General features: G+C 37.6%; 1 protein-coding gene across 7 annotated transcripts in view; it reads left to right on the top strand.

Annotated features, from left to right (window-relative positions):
* ZBTB44 (zinc finger and BTB domain containing 44) overlaps window positions 1-18324 on the top strand; it is a 75355-nt gene that overhangs the window by 21739 nt on the left and 35292 nt on the right. For 5 of the 7 annotated variants that reach the window (XM_075564073.1, XM_075564076.1, XM_075564074.1 and 2 more), the window contains exon 2: window positions 16168-17241. The exons of the other annotated variants lie outside the window; for them this stretch is intronic. In XM_075564073.1, the coding sequence (XP_075420188.1) occupies window positions 16224-17241 (1018 nt within the window). In that variant the 5' untranslated portion in view covers window positions 16168-16223. The remainder of the gene's footprint in view (window positions 1-16167; window positions 17242-18324) is intronic. 7 annotated transcript variants of the gene reach the window in all.

Below are 18324 nucleotides of genomic sequence, written 5' to 3' on the forward strand. Positions count from 1 at the left end.
TTTTCCCCCACCAGTTTTATTGGGGGAAATAATGCACATCAGACAATTCAATTGTTCAATGTCAAGAAGAATTATACATTCATTACCACACTCAGTATCAGAATGTTCAATTCTTTGACTTCATCATTTCTTCCATTTGCCTTAGCTACTCTATAATTCAGGGACGTCTCTTCTAGTATCCACTTTGTTCTTTACTTTCCTGTCTCTTTAATGACCTTTTTCCTTCTCCATGTTGTTGATGTCATTCCATAGCTTGATGTTATTCCATAGCTCTTCAAATCATTTGTCATTAGTGTTCAATGCATTATTGAAATATTTTCAAAGTTCAGATCGGAAAGACTCATTATTTTGGTCCCTGTAGACTGGTTTTAATTTTCTTCAGCTTTAACCTGCACTTTTATAGAAGCATTGGATTGTCTGTTCCAGTCAGACACTGGCCTGATTTTAGCTGCTGATATTAAGCTTTTCTGTCATTTCCTCACACAGATGCAGTCGGTTTGGTTTGTTTCTCTGTATTCCATCTGGAGAACTCCATGTGTATAGTTGCCTTTTGTGTTGTTGAAGAAAGGTATTTACTATGAACAAGTCACTGGTCTTGCAAAATTCTCTCATGTGATCTTCAGGTTTTTTTATCACTAAGGCCATATTTTCTAAACACTGTTCTTTGTGTCCAACTTTTTATTCTAATCACAGTAATTATCAATACATCTTATTTGTATGTTTGATCAAATTCAGACTAAAGAAATTGATAGAATTCTTCCATTTCTGCATCACTAGCTTTGGTGGTTGATGCATACATTTGAATAATAGTTGTATTTATTGGATGTAATCCTGTCACAGAAAGCACTGTACTTAAAGATAGATCTTGAAATATTCTTTTTAACAATGAATGTAATACATTCCTCCTGATTGAGTCATTCCTGAACTAGGAAATCATATGGTTTTCTGATTCAGAATGGCTCAAACCAGTCATTTAAGCTCACTAACACCTAGGATGTTGCTTTGTATGTGTTACATTACATTTTTGATGACTTACAGTTTTCTTAGATTCATACTTTGGACATTCCAAATAATGATCACTAGTAGATGTTTGCAGCTGTTTCTTCTCACTTTGAATTGTACCCAGAAAGCTTCACACCCATGGGCCTTTCTTCATCCATTTGTCATGGTCAGTGCCACTCCAAGGAAGCAGCTCTTGTCAGCCACATTTTGGGTGTCTTCCGGCACTATCTCTGACAATGTTCTGCTTCCGTTCATTAGGCCTTCAAGACTTTCATCCTATAAAGTTTGCTGCAGCAGCGTTCTCCAAAGTGGGCAGGCAAATCCTTCTTCATAATTTGTTCTTAGTCTGGAAGTTTCACTGAACCTCATTCACTTTGGGTGACCCTGCTGGCATTTGAAATACCAGTGAAATAGCTTCCAGCATCACAGCAACCTACAGATAGATCACCACAGTGTGACAAAATAGCAGACACTGGGATGGACACTTTTGCTTATTATAGTTTATAGTTAATCTTCAGGTAGGTAGTCTCATTCTTCCAACATATTCACTATGTGTTAGCTATTTGGGGTTTTTGTGCCTTTCCATAACAAACTTTACGATCAGTTTGTCAATATTCACAAAGTATTTTCTGAGATTGGGGCGGAATTTAATTATCAAGCACATGGGGAGAACTGACATCTCAGCAATATTGAGTGTTCCTGTCCATGAACATGCCATATTGCTTCAGTTATTTAGATCTTGATCTTTGATTGCTTTAATCAGTTTTATCATTTTAATCATCTAGCTGGCAGTAAGTTGGGCTTTTTTATTGAGTTTCTTTTGTTATGATCTGTCTTTCCTTGAGAGTGGTGTACTGAAGTCTGCTTTATTGCTGACCTGTGTATTTCTCTCTTCAGCCCTTTAAGAGTCTGATTAATGTATTTTGAAGGCCTTTTATTGGTAGTGTATATGTTTAATATGATTGTCTTTTCTATTCTTCTAATTATGGAGTGTTCTTTTTTATCTCTCATGATGTTTTTGCCTTGAAGTCTATTTTCTCAGAGATTAATATTGTCTAATTAATATTAGGGTACTGATGACTTCATAGAATAATTTAGCAAGTATTCCTCTGCTTCTATTTTCTAGAAATGATTGTAGAGTGTCGTGTCAGCTCTTTCTTAATGTTTGGTAGCATTCACCAGTGAAACCATCTGGGCCTGATGCTTTCTGTTTTGAAAGGTAGTTATTATCAGTTTACTTTCTGTAACAGATAGAAGTTTGCTGAGATTATCCCACTCCTTCTTGGTGGATTGGGTCTTTCAAGCAATTTGTCCATTTCATCTGAATTAGCAGATTGTGTCCATAGAGTTGTTCAAAATATCCTATTACCATTTTTAATGTTTATGGGATTAATAGTGATGGCTCCTCCTTAATATCTGATATTAGTAAGTTGTAACACATACCTCTTTTGTTGGCTTGCTAGGTGTTTAACATTTTAATCTAAAAATATTAGCTTTTGGTTTCATAGATTTTTCTCTATTCCTTTTCTATTATCCACTTCATTAGTTTCTATTATCCTTAATATTTCTTCTGCTTAATTTGGACTTAATTTTCTCTTTATTAAGTTTCCTAAGGTGGGTGCATTTTAAATTACCTTGAGATACATGTGTTAGAAATGTATTGTTTAATCTTTATGTTTTGCCCAGCCTTCCTTCTGTTACTGATTTCTAGTTTCATTCAGACATTTCATTTATCCATAAACTGTTCGATGCCATTGAGTTAGTTCAGACCCATAGCAACCTTACACAACAAAACAAAACACTATCCATTCCTGCGCTTTCTTCATTATTGTCCCTATGCTGCAGCTACAGTGTAAATCCACCTCCTTGAGGGCTGTAATTTACTAAACATGAACTCCTTCCCCAGGGACTGGTCTCTTTTGACAACATGTCCAAAATATGTAAGAGGAAATCAAATTATTTGTTACCATCAAGTCAATTCTAAATCATAGTAGTTATTATTTTTATGTGTTGTGTTAGGTTGCTAAAACCCAAAGTGAAACATTTTACCTACCCTTTTTCTTTTCAGGCATTCTTCCTTTCTTTGTGTAACTCTGCGTTGTGGTATAGTGTTAATCCAAATCTTGTTGAGAATCTTCCTCCTTTTCACCAGACCTCTTTAGAATCATTATTTCTTTGTATTTCTTTGATACATTTGAACTACTCTACATTCAAGAGCAAGTTTCAACGTCTCTTTGGATAGGCACTTTGGTCTTTTTTTACTTGCCTGTCTTTTTTATGTCTTTATGATTTTCTCATGTATAGGCTTCTTAATGTCATCCCACAACTCATCTCTCATTACGGTTCAGTGCATCAAATCTGTTCTTGAGATAGTCTCTAGGTTTATGTAGGAGAATAAAACCAGTGTTGCATTTTGGCTCTTGTGAACTTACAAAAATTTTTCTCCAGCTTCAGCCTGAACTTGCATATGAGCAATTGATGATCTATTCCACATTTAACCCCTAGCCATATTTTGGCAAATGATAGTGATGATTCTCCTTGGCATTTGTATTGTTGAAAGAAAGTATTTGCGATATACTTGAAATATTGGTGTCATAGCTTCCCGCATCACAGAAATACTTAGTTCACACACAGTATCACAGTCTGACACATGAGAGGTGGTTAGATGGTAAGAGTGGTTATTTTTAATTCCTATTCTGATATATATGGAAGAGATGTAGGAATTGAGTATGACTCTCTTATTTGCTTTCTTTCACTAGACTGTTTTCTCTTGCCTTTTAGCACACTATGTAATTTTTTTTTTCTTCAATGCAGAAGTGATGGTTAGAGCAATAGGAACTGGGATAAATAGGCCTTTAGTGTGAGGGTGTATGTTTCTCTGGCTAAAGGTATGCTATGTTGACTGTTGTCGATTTTGGTGTCCGTGGCTTCTACGTCTTGTACTGACTTTTGGGGGGCTCCCCTGTTTAGGTTTTTCCCTAGAAACTCCTTCCTAGTTCTTTTAACTGTATTTTCTGATATTTTATAATAGCCTTGTTTATATGTTACGATATTATGATAAAGTTTAGGAGGACTGAAAGCTTTCCATGGCCCTCTATTTAGGTCTCAATCTTGTAATGGAAGTGTACCCCCAAATTCACCTTCACAATTACTTTTACCCACTTTAGGTGAGAAAGAAAGGAAATGGGGGAACAGGTGGTGGAATTCAATTTTTCCTTTCTCTCACATCAGTTAGACTGTGGTAATTTCCCTTGAGGGTAGGCAGAGAACAGAACACTCTAGACCTATTTTAAAATAATAATTTTTCTCTTCTCCTTGCTCTAAGCAGGGTTTTTTGGTTTTGTTGAAGCTGTGCACAAGTGTCCCGTCGTCCTTCTCCACCACCACCCCCAACCCATCCCCACAGACACAGTTAGGGCCTGGTAGGCATCCTGGATGGCATCAAGGTTTATAATAGTGTGGGGGCATGCCCTAATCCCAGGAATTTGCTGTCATGCTCATCCACACTCAGGCAGTTTGTCCATTATAGGTGGTGGTGGGTTTTTTTTTTCCCACTTAGAAACACCTGGCTTGTCCTCCACTCAAGTACTCCTTCAATGCAAGAATACTTTCTTCTATGAAATTGGCATTCTGTGATGCTCACCTTCCCAACACAACTGCTGAAGACAAAGCGGATGCATAAGCAAATGTGGTGAAGAAATCTGATGGTGCCCAGCTATCAAAAGATACAGCATCTGGGCTCTTAAAGGTTTGAAGGTAAACAATCGGCCATCTAGCTCAGAAGCAACAAAGCCAACATGGAAGACGCACACCCGCCTGTGCAATCACGTGGTGCCAAAGGGATCAGTTATCAGGCATCAAAGAACAAAAAATCATATAATTGTGTGCTCACCTCCATGATAGGATCGCTGAAGACAAATGGGTGCTTAAGCAAATGTGGTGAAGAAAGCTGATGGTGCCTGGCTATCAAAAGATATAGCATCTGGTGTCTTAAAGGCTTGAAGATAAACAAGCAGCCATCTGGCTCAAAAGCAACAAAGCCAACATGGAAGAGCACACCCGCCCATGCAATCACGAGGTGTTGAAGTGATCAGTTATCAGGCATCATCAGAACAAAAAGTCGTACCATAGTGAATGAGGAAGAGAGTGCGAATTAGAGACCCAAAACCCATTTGTAGGCCACTGGAGATCCCCTTGCAGAGGGGTCTCAGGAAGGAAATGAGACAGACAGGGTGCAATGTAGCAATGATGAAAATTACAACTTTCCTCTACTTCCTAAATGCTCCCCACCACCCACCCAGCCCCGCTATCATCCCATTTCTACCTTGCACGTCTGGCTAGACCAGAGAATGTACCGAGTTACAGATAGGAACCAGAAACACAGGGAATCCAGGGTGGATGATCCCTTCAGAACCAGTGGTGTGAGTGGTGATACTGGTAGGGTAGAGGGATAGTGAGTTGGAAAGGGGGAACCGATTATAAGGATCTACATGTGACCTCCTCCCTGGAGGACGGACAACAGAAAGTGGGTGAAGGGAGATGTCGGACAGGGCAAGATATGACAAAATAATAATTTATAAATTATCAAGGGTTCATGAGGGAGTGGGGAACTGGGAGGGAGGGAGAAAAAAATAAGGACCTGATGCCAGGGGCTTAAGTGGAGAGTAAATGTTTTGTGAGTGGTGAGGGCAATGAATGTACAAATGTGCTTTTCACAATTTATGTATGGATTGTGATAAGAGTTGTATGAGCCCCTAACAAAATAATTTTTTTTAAATACCTTGCCTATGTCTTAGGCTGCCAATAAGCTTTGATTTTCTGTTTATCCATCTCTCAATTAAAAAAAAAATCATTGAGGGTTCATACAATTCTTATCACAATCCATACATACAGCCATTGTGTCAAGCGCATTTGTACATTGGTTGCCCTCATCATTCTCAAGACATTTGCTTTCTACTTAAGCTCTTGGTATGAGCTCCTCATTTCATCTCTCCATTTTATTATGGCATCTGTTTTCCCAGGGACCACCATTCTCAGGTTGTTCCCTCCAAAATTCTTGTCTTTGAGTTTGTTTTGTTGTCTTGTGTTGAAGATGGGCTTGAAGACTTAGTTATTTGTAGAAAGGAAACTAGGAGTCTTATATGTTGAGTTTTTATTGTTTTGATTTTTTTAATTCATGTACCATGCAATCACATAATCAAAGATATTTAGTACGTTCAAAGAGTTGTTCTCCAACTCCAAACAGTAAGTTTTAGAGCAGTTTCATTACCTCAAAAAGAAGTTCCATACCCCTTTGTGCTATCTTAATGTTCTCTTTTATTTCTGTGGGTTCTAATATCCATTGCAATGGCTACACTAAACTCAGACAAAATTCATGATAAAGAGTTTATTAAGGAAGTTAACAAGTTGTAGTGCTAGTGAGAAATGCTCAGATTTGAGTTATCAGGATATGTTACAAAGTTCTTTCAGATCTGCTAATAACTACCCAAAGCGCCCTACTACTCTGCTGTAAGCCTCAGCCTGAAGGCATCCAGTTCATGGTGGGTGGGTCAGCAAACCCAGCCTACTCCCTGCATTAAGTACCCAGAGGCACCTCATTCCAGCAAGCCCTGCCCCAATTAAGTGCTCAAAGGCACTCTACTCCACAAGCCAGCACTCAGCTCTGCTTGCCCTTTGGATTGGGAAGTCCATCACTCTGTCTTGCTATGGCACTTCAGTTCATCTGATGTTATAGCTGTCTTCTGGATCCAAGAGGTTTCACAAGTCTGGAGGGTGCTTTCCACTCCTGGGTGTTTCCACTCCTCTCCTTGCATCTCAAGAGCACTCATTTTGTGTGCATTTGTGTGGCACTCCAGGGAATCCTGTTCATAATTACTCACAGGTTAACCATACCAATATCTTCCTCCACCTTACTAGACCCATGTAGGAAAAAGTCATTTGGTGGCGCTTCGAGACTTTGCCTAGAAGAGCTGCATTAAAGAATTCACTGCCCTGCACAGTTACCAGTGCTACTTAGTCTTCCCCCACCATCCTGACCTATTTAACCACAAATCTATGTCTTGTTTCAGTGACCTTGACTGCCATCTTGTTATTCCACAAACTTTTTGATGTTCTCTTGGGTAAATATTGTCATACAATATGTAGTTCTTTGTGAGTGGCTTTCTTAATTTTGCATGTTTTTAAGTTTCATTTTTATGTTCTGTAAATATTAGTAGCTCTTGTTAATGACTAATCCATTTCATCTATGTATCACATTTATCTGTTCACTAGTTAATAGGCATTTGCATTGTGTTCATTGTATTTATAAATAATGCTCTGGTGAATGTACATGTGCATGTTTTTGTCTGGGAATGTTTGTTTTCAATTCTCTTGGTAGACACTCAGAAGTAAAATTCCTGGGTCATCTAATTGCTCTAAGATTAAGTGCTTCCTGCTAACAGAGAAGTTGGCTACTCAAACCCACCAGATGCTCAGAGAAAGATGTGTCAATCTGCTTCCATAAGGATTATAGTATTTCAACCCTATAGGGAAGTTTTACTCTGTCCTGTAGAGTCACCTCTGTAGCAATGGGCATGATAACTATGTTGAATCTTGAGGAACTACTAGACTACATTGTTTAGAAGAAGGTCAGGATTCACTTTGTACTGCTGGTCAGAGATGGAAATGCCAGCTATATTTTCCATCTGGGTCCTTAACCAGAAGTCTATTTTACCTTTTTAAAGTTATGTTGTTTGCTTTCTTACTCTAGAAAATTTTAAGTTCTTTATATAAATTAAGCAATGTGTCAGGGTACAAGATCAACATACAAGGCCATTCACATTTCTTTATACTAACAAAGCAAACTCTGAAAGGCAAATTAGGAAAACAATACCATTTATAATAGCCACCAAAAAAAAAATGAAATACTTAGGAATGAATCTACCCAGAGAGACAAAAAATCTTTACAAAGAAAACTAGAAAACACTATTATAAGAAACCAAGAGAGCTATATAAATGGAAGAATATACTAGTCTCATGGATAGAAATTTTTAAAATTGTGCAAACTCATTACCAAAAGAAAACTATACATACAATGCAGTCCTGATCCGCAGTCTAACATTCTACTTTAAAGATGGAAAAAACTAATACACTTTATTTGGAAAGGAAAGTATGAAAAACCAGCAAAGTACTACTAAAGAACAAAATGAAGGCCCTTATTTTCCTATCTCGAAACTTAAAACTGAGCCAAAGTAGTCAAAATAACCTGGTACTAATACAATAGATACATACACAAATGGAATAGAATTGAGAACCCAGAAGTAAATCCATCTATCTAACACAGCTGATCTTTAACAAAGGACTGACAAATGTTAAATGGGGAAGAGAGTGCTCTCTTTAACAAATGATGCTGGAAAAATTGGATTTCTATTTGCAGAAAAATGAAACTAGACCCATACCTTACTCCAGATACAAAAACAAACAAGGTGGATCAAAGACTTAAATATATTAATATCATCAATGAAAAAATAAGGACAAATTTAGTGATCTTAATACAAGGCATCAATAAACTACCAAACATATTGAAAAGCACACACAACAAAAATAAATAATTGGCACTTCCTAGAAGTTAGACACATAGATGCATTAAAAATGTTTACCTAAGTTGTTAAGAGAACTCACAAACTGAGAAAAAATTTTTAGTACTGACATATCTGACAAGGGACTAAACCAGAAAAACTTAAACACTTCAACAATAAAAAGATAACTGATCCAGTTAAATAGTGGGCAGGGAAGAAGACATTCAGTTGGTCAACAAACACTTGAAGAAATGCTTGCAATCATTAGCCATTGAGAGATGAAAATCAAAATGAGATATAACCTCAGGTGTGGTAGTTAAATAATCTGGTGTCAACTTGAGCCTGTTCAAGAGTGAAGGGGTGGAGTTTAGCCTGTCAATCAGGTCGCAGCTGTGACCTCATTTGGAAGTGCTACAGAGATAAAAAAACTCACTGGAGGCCAGAGACACACACTCTTTCCTGGTCTCCCGGCGAGACATTCCCTGCGAGACAAGCCAGATGGAACTACACTGATACAGCCTGTGTCTTGGGGCTGGAGGAACCATGTGGAGACCCTTGCTAGCACTAAGATGCTTCCACTGCCACTGGATCCACAAGACTTTACACCCACGGGCCTGTGATCTTCCTGCACTGAGCATCATTGCATGTGTCTATGAATTTGTTTCTTAGTCAAACCAGATTAACACACTTATGCCAGCATTAATAGCAAAGTTTGAAAAACAAATTACCAAATGCTGATGAGGGTGTACAGTGACTAAAGCCCTCATACACTGCTGCTAGAACTCTGTAAACGTACAGCCAATGTGGTATGAGCTTCCTCAAGAAGTTGGGAATAGAAATATTGTGTGGCCCATTAATCCCTCTATAAGAATAGCTGTCTGAGTAGACATAGGTGCCCCCGTTCTCATCTCAGCACTATTCGCAATAGCAAAACAATGGCAACCTCAATGCCCATTAGTGGAAGAATAAATAAACTTTGATATTATGTACAATGTAATACTATGCAAACTTAAAGAATAATGATGAATCTGCAAAACCCCATATTGCATGAATGACCCTGAAGGACATTATGCTGACTGAAATTAATCACAAAAGGACAAATATTGTATGAGACTACTATTATAAAAAGTCAAGAAAAGGCTTAACATGAAAAGAAATATACTTTGATGGTTACCTGGTGTAATGACTAGATTTTACTTTAGTGTGGTACACCTGTGTGAAGGTATGAGGGGAGTCCAAGCTTTCAATTAGGACATAGCCTAATGATGTTTCCTTGGGGTTGTGGACAAGATGCTGTATAATACTTCTCTCTTAACCCCTTTGCCTTCCTGCTTGCTTGCTTGTCTGTGTTTGGTTCAGACCCTGGGAACTGTTGGTGCTCTGCTGTGTTTCTGCCACCTTTGGTTCCACACAACTGCACCAACCAACATGTGATCTCACCACTTCCGACTTTACCTTCCTGCTTCATTAGCCAGAAGCCACATGAGTCTGGAGGGGTTTCCAACTGACCCAAGGACTGGAGTCAGACTGGGCTGGGCCACTTCGTTGATATAAATTTTCTTAACAGAAAGTACATATATATATATATATATATATATAGAGAGAGAGAGAGAGAGAGAGAGAGAGAGAGCACGTGCAAGGGTGCAGTGGTTCTCAACCTTCTTAATGTCACAACCCTTTAATACAGTTCCTCATGTTGTAGTGACCCCCAACCATAAAATTATTTTTGTTGCTACTTCATAACTAATTTCGCTACTGTTATGAATTGTAATGTAAATATCTGATATGCAGGATGCATTTTCATTGCTACAAATTGAACATAAAGTATAGTGATTAACACAAAAACAATATGTAATTATAGATTGTGAAATATTTTATTCCTGATTACAAATAAATGACATTTTTATCTTGAAGCATAGGTAAATCTTCACCCGGTACTCGTATGTGGGCGTATCTGCATGTGAGCAGACCTTCCTGGAGACAGGAGCGGTGTCACGGTTCCTAAGACCATCAGAAATATGTGTTTTAGTTGGCCTTAGGCCGACCCCTGCGAAAGGGTCATCAATCCCCAAAGGGGTCACGAGCCACAGGTTGAAAACCACTGATATCGAGTGCCTTGGGTTTGTTTCTCTAGAAAACTAAGCGTACACACCAGGGACGGGAAAAAAGGGAGGGAGGACCAGTCATAAGTGTTGATTTGAGTGAAGATGAAGGCAGTATACAACCAGAGGGAGGATAGTAGCAAAATGATGGAGGGCAGGAGAAGACATTGGAAGGTTTGCTAGAGTTAAAGGCAACAGAGAAATTCTGTTCAGCACACAATCCTGTGATGGCGTTGGTCTACATGAAGATGCTTAGTCAGACATACAAGCCAAACAGGCATGGGAGAGATTGTGGAGTGTAGCCACGAAGATTGGTTTGACAGAGGATGTTTGTTTATATGTGTCTGTTTACCTTTGCTGCCAATATAGCCATGAACATTGTTCATCATAAGGTGGAAAGCTTATGACTGCTTCTTAGACATAACCAAACTCCTCAAGGGAATGAGTCACTAGACTGTGAAGATTATCAAGACCATAGTCTTTGGGGACATCACAGTCTATTGGCATGACATATTCCGAAAAGCCAGTGTTCAAAATCCTGCTTGGAGTGAATAGCAATGGCATCTTAAAAGTTCATGAACAGCCATTTAGATGCAACCTTTGGTCTCTCCCCATCCAAAGGAAAGAAGAATGATGAAAATTGAAAAACATAGAGAAGCAGTTGGTCCCATGAACTCATAAATACAACCTCCAGGACCCTGAGACCAGAAGAATGAGTTGGTGCTTAGCTATCACTGTCAACAACTCTGAAAGGATCACATTGGAAAGTCTTAGAGTGGGAGAAAAATGTGGAACAAAACTCAAAATTATAAAATTACTGGTCAGATAGGCAATGACTCTTGAGACTATGGCCCTTAGTCACTTTTCAGGTCTGGGACTGAGCTCAGCCCTGTAGCAAAATAAGCAATCATTAAGGGCCGCATTTCCCCAACAACAAAACGTTCAGAGGGTTAGGAAGGAGGAAAAATGGAAACAGAAAACACCAGGAGAAAGCAGGTTAAGTGATGGCACATTGAGGGGATTGCAATGGATGGGTTGAAACAAAATGTGGATGAATTATTGAATATAAAATTGATGGTCCGCTCTGTAACTCAAAAAATATAAGTCTATAAGTTTCCTGAGTCTAGATATAAGCCTATTTTGCCCTAGGTTATAGCTTGTCTTTTCATTCCTTTAATACAGTGATTTTCATAGAAAAACTTTATTACAAGTCTAGTTTGTTTGTTTTTTTCTGTTACTGCTTGTGCTTTTCGTTTCTTGACCCATTTTGAGTTCATTGTCAGTAGATGTGAAATCTCAGTTGAGGTTTGTATTTTTTCACAACAGTATCCAGAGGTTACATATCCTTTTGTAACATTGTCAAAAATCAGTTGGATGTGTTTATAGGGGTATAATTTTTGGCTGTCCATTACATTGATCTCCAGATCGGTTATGTCAGTATCACTTTGGCTAGATTGTTACAGCTTTTTGTTTTGTTTTTAATCATTTTATTGGGGGCTCATAAGAGCTCTTATCACCATCTATCCATCCATCCATCGTGTCAAGCACATTTGTACATTTGTTGCCATCATCATTTTCAAAATATTTCTTTTACTTGAACCCGTGGTATCAGCTTCTCATTTTTACCTCCGTTACAGCTTTTTGTTGTTGTTAGGTGATAGACATGGTCAGTTCCGACCTATAGACACTCTGTGAGCAACAGGTGAAGCACTGTCCAGTCCTACATCATCCTCAGAATTGTTGTTTGAGCCCATTGTTGTAGCCACCGCATCTATCTCTCTTATCAAGGGCCTTCCTCTTTTGTACTTCACCAAGCATGATTTCCTTCTCTTGGTCTCTACTGACAACATCCAAGGACCATGAGGAAAAGTCTTGCCAACCTTGCCTCTAAGGAGCATTCTGGTTGTACTTCTTAGTACAGCTTTAGATAGATAGATAGATAGATAGATAGATAGATAGATAGATAGATAGATAGATAGATAGATAGATAAGACATAATCATTTTATTGGGGGCTCTTATATCTCTTATAACAATCCATACATCAATTGTATCAAGCATATTTGTACATATGTTGCCATCAACTTTAATTCTTAGTAAGCTTTAATTCAATTAATGTGATTTATTGAACTTTATTCTTTTTCAATATGTTGTCTGTTCTTTTTTCTTTCTGTTTGAATTTTAGAATCAGTATTATTAAAAAAAACTGAGAATATTAATTGGGATCATTTGGAAGACATTTGGCATCTTTATTTATATTCAATCATCCTTAGAAGCACAAATAATCACACTTGATCTCACATACTTTGAGCCTGTGACCAAGAGGGATCGATCTTTGAAAAAGACAATCATACTTGGTAAAGTGTCAGTGAAAAAAAAGAAACACCTTCACAAAATGGATTGACATAGTAGTGATAACAACAGACTGTATTGATTTTGTATCCTGTCATTTATTAGCTATTTGAGATATTTTTAAATTCCCTGGATTTTTCTATATAGGCAATCATGTCTACAAGTAAGGGAAATAGAGTGGTAGTGTTTTTTCCAGGCTTTAAGCCTTTTATTTTTTTGTCTTTCTGCACTATTTAGAGCTTTGGGGAAAGCTTCCAGTATTTCATCAATAAAATCTTCATTAATTGAAAATTTTTTTGTAAAGTCTCCTTATTGACTTACGAAAGTTCACCTTAATTCCCCGTCTGCTGAGAGTTCCTCACAAATGAATGTTGAATTTAGGCTAATGTGAACAAAATTAACATGATACCAATGTCAGAATACCAAAATTAGTCAACCAATTTTTGTGTCCAGAACAAGTGAGGTAAATAATGAAGACATACTCAACTGTAATAATAGCAAAACCATATCATCTTAAAGGAGTGAGGGAATATTGAGCAGTGGAAATTGTACTAAGCAGAACATGCTCTGAATAGCAAAGGTACTCGTTAAAGTTGAGGAGCAATTAAAGGGACTCACTCAACTCTCAAGCTACCCAGCAGATTCCAACACACAGTGAACTTATAGAACAGAGTAGAATTGACCCTGTGGGTTTTCATGACTGTAACTCTTTATGAAACTAGAAAGCCTCATTTTTCTCCCTTGGAACAGTTGGTGGTTTCAAACTGCTGACCTTGAGATTAGCAGCCCAATGTGTAAATGCCAGCAGGGTTTTTTTAAGGGGAGTAAGACTATTTAAAGACAGAAAAGTGAGTGCCATAGCTGTCGTTAGATTTTTGAAAAAAACTTTCAAGGGAAAAGAGAAAGTTGACCTATTCTTTATTAGTTTTAAGAGCTTGACATAAAGTACCTGAAGCACCAGCAGAATGCAGCAGTGTGGTATTTGTTTTTAACTAGCAAAAAAAAAGGATAGATAGAATAAGCTTGAACTTCTCTACCCTCCTCAGAGGATAAGTGAAATCTCCAAAAACTTATCTGTATCAAAGGTTCAGAATATTTTGTTGAGTATTAATTCCCTTGACTATCATGATGTTATACATTTTAAAGGTTTCCTGGATTCCTTAGAAAATCCATGAAAATCTGGTTAACATGTATAATCACTTAGTCTTTGACCTATATGTATATATTTATAAAAATGGAATCATTATTAATATGTAGTTTTATATTTTTTCATTAAATGTGTAATAATAGCTACCATTATTGATGTTTTTATTTTATGACAGTTTAATTATACACTCATGCCATACTCAGAACTGAAGATGTTCCAGTATTAATAAATACTCAAATACTCATCGATATACTTTCTTAATTAGTGGTTGTATTTTTAATTTTAAAAATTAATGACTTAACAAAAATATTTTCTCCAACTTTAATGAAGAGAGCAGTCTGTTTTGCTTTTATTTTATTTTAAAATCATTTTATTGGAGGCTCATACAACTCTTCACAATCCATACATACACTCATTTGTCGCCATCATTATTATCAAAACATTTTCTTTCTACTTGAGCCCTTTGCTTTTATTTTAGTAGTGACTATAAAAAAGAAAAAATTGTTTAGCTTAGATTAAAATCATTACTCACTATAGTAGATTCCACCTCCGTGAATTCACAGAGCAGAGTAGAATTGGTGAATAGGGTTTCTGAGGCTGTAAATTCTTATGGACGCAGTCTGCCTCATATTTTTCCAATAGGACAACTGGTAAGTTTTAAACTGCTGACCTCTCTATTAAACAGACCAACACTTAATCCCCTGGACCACCAGTGCACCTTTTGCATTAGCTTAGGGATTGTGATTTAAGAGTTTAGAATACAACTGAGCATTTACAAAGTGCTAGGAACTATGCTAAGCATTTATTTCATTTTAAAATTTTACTATTTACAACACAATCATTATAACAGTAGGAAGTTCTTTTTTTTTATGGATCCTTCTAAAATTTTTTCCGTCTGTTTTAAATTTACCCTATATATGTATCAAAACATTTTACATTTCAGTAATCTTCACATATACAGGTTGGTGACATTAATTATGCTTCTTATGTTTGTTCAACTATCACCCTTGCCCATTACATGACACGTTTTTATTCCCCCCCTTCAGACAAGGAAACAGAGTCATAGGGTGTAAGTGACATGACTCAGGTACCATTGCTGATTAGAGTCCAAAGCTGGTATTCTTTCTCATATGCCAGAGTGACTCATTGGTTCTAAGTAAACCAGTTAATAATCACTTGCCAGTCATTTATCGAAAACTTGTCCAACACAGCTCAAAATACCATCAATGAAATCATTCAAGAAATATTTGTAGCGCTTACTATATGCTGAAGGTAAAAGAATGAGCAGATGGAGGTATTCAATGCGAAGTTCTTAAGGAAACTTAGGCATGCAAAGAATCCAGGCTATTCAACCACTAAAACTTGAGCTTTTAACCTCTGAACGAGGCAGTATGGTGGTGAAGTTGAGTATGTTTCTGGAGCCAGCCTCTGGGGAGACCTCGTGGCACAGTGGCTATTAGGCTGCTAACTGTAAGGTCAACAGTTTGAAATCACTACTGCTACATGGGAGAAAGATGCTTACTCTGGTAAACATTTATTCTCCGAAACCCAGAGGGGCAGCTCTATCTTGTCCTGTAGGGTCTCTGTGAGTTGAAATTGACGATAGTGATGAGTAATTTGGGAAGAAGCCATTCGGTAGTGCTGTTCGATAAATGTTGAACTGCTAATCACAAGATCAGTAGTCAGACCACTAGCAAAAAGCTGAGGCTATCTGCTCCCATAAAGATTGTAGATTCAGATATCCTCTATAGGGTCTCTGTGAGTCAGAAGCTCATGATGATCAAGCACATTAACAGGTGTGAAGCGTTTAGAACCTTGTTATTCAAAACTATGTAACTTAATAAAATCATTAACACACAGGCTTAGTTCATTAGATAGCTTGGGGGCAGGTAGAGAGAATGCATTTAATATAACTTTTTTATTAGCACAGTAGCACATGAAAACAATCTAAATCACTTCCGCTTTCAACTACTAAACACCAATTAATGCTTTATTTTATGTATTTTTTAGGACATTTCTGATTCATTTGCATCCTTGAAGAGCATCTGTGGAAGAGAAAGGAAAAGATGGGTGTGAAAACATTTACTCATAGCTCCTCTTCCCACAGCCAGGAAATGCTTGGAAAGCTCAATATGCTGCGAAATGATGGACATTTCTGTGATATCACTATACGTGTCCAGGACAAAATCTTCCGGGCACACAAGGTGGTACTAGCAGCTTGCAGTGATTTCTTTCGCACTAAACTTGTGGGCCAAGCAGAGGATGAGAACAATAATGTGTTGGATTTACATCATGTTACAGTGACTGGCTTTATTCCCCTTTTGGAATATGCTTACACAGCCACTCTGTCAATTAATACAGAAAATATTATTGATGTTCTGGCTGCAGCCAGCTATATGCAAATGTTTAGTGTTGCTAGCACCTGCTCAGAGTTCATGAAATCAAGCATTTTGTGGAATACACCCAACAGCCAACCAGAAAAAGGTCTAGATGCTGGGCAAGAAAATAATAATAACTGCAATTTTACTTCTCGAGATGGAAGCATTTCTCCAGTGTCTTCAGAGTGCAGTGTTGTGGAAAGAACCATTCCTGTTTGCCGAGAATCTCGGAGAAAACGTAAAAGCTACATAGTTATGTCGCCGGAGAGCCCTGTAAAGGGTAGCGCACAGACAAGTTCTCCGCAGGTATTGAGCTCTTCAGCTTCCTATTCAGAAAACAGAAACCAAGCAGTTGACTCTTCTTTAGCTTTTCCCTGGACTTTTCCATTTGGAATTGATCGAAGGATTCAGCCTGAGAAGGTTAAGCAGGCAGAAAATACTCGAACTTCAGAATTACCTGGCCCAGCTGAGACAGACAGAAGAGTGGCTGATTATGTGACATGTGAGAGCACAAAAGCTACCTTGCCTCTAGGTGCTGAAGAAGATGTCCGGGTCAAAGTAGAAAGGTTAAGTGACGAAGAGGTTCATGAGGAAGTGTCTCAACCTGTCAGTGCATCTCAGAGTTCCCTGAGTGATCAGCAAACAGTGCCAGGCAGTGAACAAGTCCAAGAAGACCTTCTGATTAGTCCACAGTCTTCCTCGATAGGTATAAGTTCTTCTGTGTTGTTTGTGATGCTATAAAGTATATTCAGCAAACATTTAAAAATGCCTTTTAGATACAGTGTTTGTGTTGGGTCCTTTAGGGATTACAAAGAAGAATGAACATGATAACTACAGTTATTTTTTAAGTTGTGCGTTATAATAAAAATGATCATTCCTAATTTATGAAATACATTGCTGAGCAGTGTCTAATGGGGCAAAGGCAGGCTGCATAAAGCTTTTATTACTTGCAGCACAAAAATAAGTTGTTTTTATTTTAAATCTGCTTGATCCCGTATTCTTTATCAGAGTATTTCTTGAAAATTTACATGCTTAACATTGAGGACATAAATTGAAAGCACATAGTCTCTGCCACTGAAAAGTTAGCAACTTGATTAAGGAAACAGATTTATAGGTAAATAATTACAATGAGACATTAGAAGTGCTGGAGCCTGCTTACAAGGTAATGGAGCAAGTTGTTAACTATATTTGAGCTGGTCTGACTCAATAAGAGTTTGTCTATGAACAAATGACATTTCTGTGAAGATTTTAAACAACAGCACAGAAGTGCAGAGGAACGTTGTTTGTTTGATAAGTAGCGAATTCAGTCTAAAATGATTTAATACAGCACGGATACCTGAAAAGTGTCAAGGGAAATAAGATAAAAATTTTAAAAACTAACCTGAGAGTGAGTTGTGAAGAGCTTAGACACTAGTTTCAGTTAAAATTGCATCTAAGAGTATATAACAGAATTCATTCTTTTTTCCTCCCCAGAATTCATTCTATAATGGCTATAAGCAGGCTATCATTTTCATTACTTAAATCTCCAAAAATAAATCCAGGACTCTAATATAACCAGTATTCCAGGCTTCTTGTATATTTATAACCTACCATCCTTGGCCTAAGGAGCCCTAGTGAGTTATGTATTGAACTACTTACTGACCACAAGGTCAGCGAACATGCAAGTTCAAACCCATTAGCCACTCCTTGGGCAGGAGGTGAGGGAAAGGGGGTTGGAGATGAGGCTATCTGTTTCTGTAAAGAATTAAATTCTCAGATACCAAAAGGTGCAGTTCTACTCTGTTCTCCA

The sequence above is a fragment of the Tenrec ecaudatus genome, chromosome 12, assembly GCF_050624435.1.
Source record: "Tenrec ecaudatus isolate mTenEca1 chromosome 12, mTenEca1.hap1, whole genome shotgun sequence".
NCBI lineage: Eukaryota > Metazoa > Chordata > Mammalia > Afrosoricida > Tenrecidae > Tenrec > Tenrec ecaudatus.